Consider the following 6,681-nt stretch of genomic DNA (forward strand, 5'->3'; position numbering starts at 1 on the left):
TCAGAACAGCAGCAGCAGCAACAGCAGCAGCAGCAGCAGCAGCAGCAGCAGCAGCAGCAGCAGCAGCCTGCAACAGCAGCTAATCATTCTTTACCTTATTGCTGTATATTTGTGCTATGGTTGTGACTGAGTCACATGAAAGCAAGCATTAAATGTCAAAACCTTTTATCATCACGAGAAAATTTTATCTTTCCTAACCCCAACCTTCCAGCAGCGCAACCAAAGTGTTTCAAAGCAAGGTAGAAAACTTAAAAGTTGAAGACCTCTAGTAAAATTGCTACCATTCTTTAATAAACAGGGGTAAAAATTTCAAAATGTACTGAAGGCTGTAAAAGATGGTTGTGAACAAAGACTCCTGCTGGAATAAACTCTCTAGTCTCCCTACTCCTTAACTTGTTTTAGAATGCTATGATCACGAAAATAGAAAAAGAAAATTTTGCTAAAAATTGTATTCTTCTCTTAAAGTAAGCCACTGAGTTTAAAATTCTCTAACACATTTGTGGAAACTTCATTTTTTTTTGTTTGAGATTTATTTGAATGAGCTGTTATGATTGGAGACATGAGAATTTCAGATTAATGTTTTGCAGCCAGAAAAAAAAAAAACCCTCTGGAAAGCTGGCAAGTGTTCGTAAGTCAGCCTCAGAATTATGTAGGTTGAAGGCTCCCCAGTGGACAGAGCGAATATATAAGAGAGAAACCAGAGGTCTGGTGCAGTTGCATCTCAGAGGCTGGGGATGGAAGGAGTGCAGAACTGAAAGCTTGCTTCAGCCTGCATTTTTAAGGTAAGTCCGATCAATTTATACATGCCTGAGTTGGGAAGGAAAACATACAGCATTAAAAACTGTTGGTGTGTGTGGACAAACGTTTTCTTTTTCCTGTATTTTAACACTGCAGTTTGCAGAACGTCTTAATTCTTTAACTGCTATTTCTCTTACAGGAGTGCGTGTGGGAGCTAAGGAAACTGATTTATGATAAGTGCTTTAAACACTGGCAACTAGTAAGTGTTTAGTGGATTTCTTTTTGATTCTTTCATGTTAATTTGGAAGGTCATACAAAAGAACGGGTGTTTGACAAAAGTGCCAGTTTGCGGGTTCTTGGGACATATTCTAGTGGTTACATTCTCAATTGAGTATTTGCTTGTATGTACTTTGAAATTATCTGCTGTAATAGTTTTTCTCTTTGTTTGTTTATATATAGTTTTCTTTTGTTTCAAAGTAATATGGCTAGTTTAAAAAGAAAAAAAAAACCACCCCTCACACCTGAACACTATCGTTAATGCTGAAAAGTAGTAATTATTTAGTTCTGTTAACTGAAAAGATGGCAAAGAAAAAATGGTAAGACTATAGTATAATTAGTCACTGATGCTCAATTCTGATTTAACTGAGCAACCAAAACTATATCTATTTGACCCGGACTCAGGTTTGCTTGTTTTGTTTTATTTATCTTCTAATTAAAGTGAAAATGGATTTATTTCTTATGAAATAGATCAGATTTAAATATCCATATTGAAACCCAGTATTCACTATTAAAATTTTGAGGCTTTAGGAAATGCATCCATATCCATGAGTTTTTCTTGTTATCGTGAAAGCAAGGGGAAAGTAAATAAATAGAGGCTTTTCAAATAGCAAACACTGACCCTGACCCTCTATCCCAACATACTTTTTCTGTATATTCTTTTCAAATAGCAAACACTGACCCTGACCCTCTCTCCCAACATACTTTTTCTGAATATTCTTTCAGTTCTCTGTACACTTAACCTATTTTTTTCCTATGGCTTGTGTTACCCATATTTTCCATAGCTGTAACAATTTGTATATAATAAGTTACTTCACTAAAGCATTAAGCAGTGGGCAGTAGGAGTGAGATTTCTAGAAAGCACACCAATGGAGAAATATGCCTCCTTTCTAGTTGTCTTTGGGCTTCTTCTTATTTGTCTCATACAACTCCTACCCTGACTAACTTTTAAACTGTTAATTTGTCTCTCAACTTTTCAAAGGCATGAGAGGAGAGAAAGACAAAAAGTTTTGTTCAGAATTTTCAGTCTAATACTACTGAGGAAATTTTTTTTCCCTCAAGAGGTAGTAGTCATTCCTGTTTGTCAGGCATGATGCTATTTTATAATGTTTTCTATAACTGCTTACATTATTTTGGCCTTTGACAAATTTTCAAAATGCTTATGACTCAAATATCCCTCAGGCTTTGGATGTGCATTAAGCGTTCTATTTTTCTCCTCCAGATAAGGCATAAGAATTAGGAGTCGCTGATAATTCAATATGAAGGACAACTTCAGTTTTGCCGCCACCAGCAAAAACATCACCAGCAGCCTTCCTTTTGATAGTCTCAACGTATCTGGCACCAATGAGTCCGCCTCTAACTGCTCACACAAACCGTCAGATAAGCATTTGGAAGCAATTCCTGTTCTCTACTACCTTATTTTTGTCATTGGGTTTGCTGTTAATATTGTTGTAGTCTCACTGTTTTGTTGTCAAAAGGGCCCTAAAAAGGTTTCCAGCATTTACATCTTCAATCTGGCTGTGGCTGACTTACTCCTTTTGGCTACCCTTCCTCTCTGGGCATCCTATTACTCTTACAGATATGACTGGCTCTTTGGACCTGTAATGTGCAAAGTGTTTGGTTCTTTTCTGACCCTGAACATGTTTGCCAGCATTTTTTTCATTACCTGCATGAGTGTTGACAGGTACCAATCGGTTATCTACCCTTTTCTGTCTCAAAGAAGGAATCCCTGGCAAGCATCTTACGTAGTCCCCCTTGTGTGGTGTATGGCCTGTCTGTCCTCATTGCCAACATTTTATTTCCGAGATGTCAGAACCATTGAATACTTAGGCGTGAATGCTTGCGTTATGGCTTTCCCACCTGAGAAATATGCCCAGTGGTCTGCAGGGATTGCCTTAATGAAAAATATTCTTGGTTTTATTATTCCTTTAATATTCATAGCAACGTGTTACTTTGGAATCAGAAAACACCTGCTGAAGACTAATAGCTATGGGAAGAACAGAATAACCCGTGACCAAGTCTTGAAGATGGCAGCTGCTGTTGTGTTGGCGTTCATCATTTGCTGGCTTCCCTTCCATGTTCTGACCTTCCTGGATGCTCTGGCCTGGATGGGCATCATTAATAGCTGTGGAGTTATAGCAGTCATTGACCTGGCGCTTCCGTTTGCCATCCTCCTGGGATTCACCAACAGCTGCGTTAATCCCTTTCTGTATTGTTTTGTTGGAAACCGCTTCCAACAGAAGCTGCGCAGTGTGTTCAGGGTTCCCATTACTTGGCTCCAGGGCAAGAGAGAGACTATGTCTTGCCGTAAAAGCAGTTCTCTTAGAGAAATGGACACTTTTGTGTCTTAAATCGGTTAATGGGATGCATGTAATTAGCTTAGCTATTCGTTTGGAGGCCCACACAAATCATCTTTAAGTGGCATCAATTTCTTTGCCTTATCTAATCTTTACTTACTCCCCCAGAACAGGAGATCAAGTATAACTGTAAATTTTTATACTCCACCAACTTTCAGTGATTGTGCCTTATTTTTCTGGTCCTTTGGCACAAGATTATCATGGGTGAGCATGATATCTACAATCTAGAAGTAATTGGGGGAGCTATCTCAAGTATAATCAATAACAAAATATGAGTGGTGATTTGGAGTTTCAGATTTCTCCCTGGAAAATGCTGGCATTTCTTAGTGGAGTTTTATGTCCATTTTCATCAGATTTTTTCTTTCTCCTTGAACAAGGGCCAATTTTAACTTCTTACATTGTTCACCATACAATATAGCATGAGAGGTGAGCACTAAGTTTAGCATGATATACTTTTCTATATATTCCTTAGGTTGGTAGTGGTTTATTCAGTCTTGTTGTATGGTTTCCCCTTTTAAAAAAACTGTAAGTTGTGTTTCTTTTCCATTTCACTTGAGTATAGCTTTGTACTTACTATACATCTACATACTGAGTAGGTCTAAGAACGTAGATTAAATTACATGTATGTGATTTAGCTTATTCTTGCAGTTTTAGAAAGTACACCACTTAGTAAAACAACTGCAATGAAAAAATACTTACTACTTACTAAACTGAATATATCCTTTGAAAACTTTTAATCCATTTTGACTATTGTTTAAAGCGTCCTATTCTCTTCTGATGGTTTTTGAATTCAACAAAACACTGTGTATTGTTACACTATGTAAAGGTCACTTTTTACATTTTTAACCTTTTGAATTGTGGTGCTTTGATATATTCAATGGTGACTTGAGTTTAATTATTCATGCTTTTGTTCTGGGCTGCATCCCAAAATATCTCTTTGACCCTGAAAATGAGAGGATTCTTTAATTCTTTAACTTTATAATAAATTGAAACCTGGCATGGGAAAAGGTTATGTCAGAATGGAATTTTGATGCCTTCTTGGAGACAAAGAGACCCAGCACATGGTAAGTTTGGTGTCCTACAAGGAACTTGTCAGAACAAAGCCCCCCGTGCCCCCCATGGAGTAGTTTGAACCTACATCTCTGGGCATAGTTCCAGAATGTATAATAGTCTGTGAAGGCAATTGAAATCAAGCACGGATCCACAGAGCTCATTCTCAACATGAGTACATGTCTTACATTATAGGAATTTATTACCTGAAACTGAGTTACCTGAAGTTTACTCAAATTTGAGAATGAATATTAATTCAGAAGTTTCGAATTTCGTTCTCTGGCTGCCCTGTATCATTTCATGTTACCTGACTAATGCTGGCCTATGAGGTAGATTTAAAGTTACGGGCACTTCACATTTCTGTCGGATTCCAGGCTTTTAGGTTGAAGAATCCTCTCACACCCCTTCCTGGAAAAACCCTGATTTCATGTAATCATATTCCTTCAGAAAAAAAACCAAATAGCTCAATGTATAATCAGTTATGACTTTGTGTTTTAAGTAATTTTACACAACATCCTATAAAAATAAAATCATTATTGGGAGACCATGTGTGCTTATTATTTTTTAACTGTCTCCAGGTGTAGACTCTTACTTTCTCTTAGTCAGTATCCTCCAGCAAATCCCCATTCATACTTCTCAGTTTCGGCTTTCATCATTACTCATTCAGGTCAACACCAGACAGGCATATGGAAAGGAGATGTCGGAAATGAATTCTGATACCTCCTGGGGGTTCCAATGACAAATGTGGTGTCAACCAAGCAAGCTGTCAGGCCCAGCAGTGCAATGTGGGCTTTAGCATATAGACTATTTCTTGTCAACATTCAGCCCATGTTATTTTCTCTACCACAATCCTATTACATATCCTCCCCCCACCTGGTACTTCCCTTAATCCTTTCTGGGATTTTTAAAGACTGATTTCTGGGGCTGAGGAGATGGCTCAGGTGTTAAGAACACTGGCTTCTCTTCCAGAGGATCCAGGTTCAATCATCAGCACCCACATGGCAGTTCACAAGGGCCTGGAACTCCAGTTCTAGGGGATCTGGTACTCTCTTCTGGCCTCCACGGGCACCAGTTACACACATGTGGTGCACAGACATACATGCATTCAGAACACTTACACGAATGAAATAAAATAATAGTAACAACAGCAACAACAAAAAAACCTGGTTTCTGCTTCCATAGGAGGCCAGTAGTAAACCCCAAGGTGTATTTTCCTCGTTTTTCTGAGAATAAGAAATGTCAACTGAAGAGATAATGCAAGAATATGTGAATTCTGACAGAAGGTATGTTTATGGGTGCAAACATCCCCTTTCCTCTTTGAAAATGTAAATGTCAGGTAACCTTTTGAGACCATATGAAAAATTTATTCTCCCCATTTGGCCATTTATCAAGATTTTACCTATGAAGTGAACTTTGTCTGGCCAGTGTTGTTTTGTGTGCATTATCCCATTTTGTCCTCATGATTCAGGCATTCTCATGTTACAAATAAGAAATGGAGACATAGGTCAGCCCTAACTGCTATCTAAAACAGATCAAGTGGGTTACCCCAGAGAAATATTTAGTGTCTTCAATATCAGTCCCAAGCTATCAAACAAGTATTCCAGAGACACTCGTATGTAGTCTTTCAACCTTTGTCCCAAACATAACTGATTCAAGAGTTTCTAGGCAGGTGATGTATTTGCACTTAAGAAGAAAATTGAGGCCCTCTGGATAAGTGAGACAGTTGATGAGCTTGAACTATTTAGGAGGCCCCCAGACAGTGGGACCAGGACCTGTCCTTAGTGCATGAGCTGGCTGTTTGGAGCCTGGGGCTTATGCAGGGACACTTTGCTCAGCCTAGGTGAAGGGAGGAAGAGAATGGACCTGCCTCAACTGAATCTATCAGGCCGAGCTGAATCCCTAGGGGAGACCTTGCCTTGGAGGAGGTGGGAATGGGGGGAGGGTTTGGGGGGAAGGCTAGGGCGTGAGAGAAGGGAGGACAGGGGAATCCATGGCTGATATGTAAAATTAAATTAATTATAAAATAAAAAAAGAAGAAAATTGAGGAGAAAGCTAGATAAGGCTCTCTCCCTTGTTCTTTAGTGCTTTCATCTTGTGCTATAGGCCTCACAGATCCACATGGAGTAACCAGTATGTTATACATAAAGCAAGGCAGGATTCTTAAACATTTCTTTTTAGGAACAAATATGTTGATCTGAAGTTTATCTCTGATATGAGATTACCTGGGGTTATCAGAGATGTTTCTTGCAACTTACAGAAA

The 6,681-nt window shown here is 38.7% G+C and overlaps 1 protein-coding gene across 1 annotated transcript; it reads left to right on the forward strand.

Moving 5' to 3' along the window:
- The first annotated feature begins 713 nt into the window (after nucleotides 1-713).
- Agtr2 (angiotensin II receptor type 2) lies at nucleotides 714-4,869 on the forward strand. The gene is made up of 3 exons (XM_052746714.1): nucleotides 714-782; nucleotides 938-997; nucleotides 2,237-4,869. The coding sequence occupies exon 3, from the start codon at nucleotides 2,274-2,276 to the stop codon at nucleotides 3,363-3,365; it is 1,092 nt and encodes a 363-aa protein (XP_052602674.1). The 5' UTR covers nucleotides 714-782; nucleotides 938-997; nucleotides 2,237-2,273; the 3' UTR covers nucleotides 3,366-4,869.
- Nucleotides 4,870-6,681: the final 1,812 nt, after the last annotated feature.

Source organism: Peromyscus californicus, unplaced genomic scaffold, assembly GCF_007827085.1.
Source record: "Peromyscus californicus insignis strain IS unplaced genomic scaffold, ASM782708v3 Scaffold_10__1_contigs__length_136768540, whole genome shotgun sequence".
NCBI classification, from domain to species: domain Eukaryota; kingdom Metazoa; phylum Chordata; class Mammalia; order Rodentia; family Cricetidae; genus Peromyscus; species Peromyscus californicus.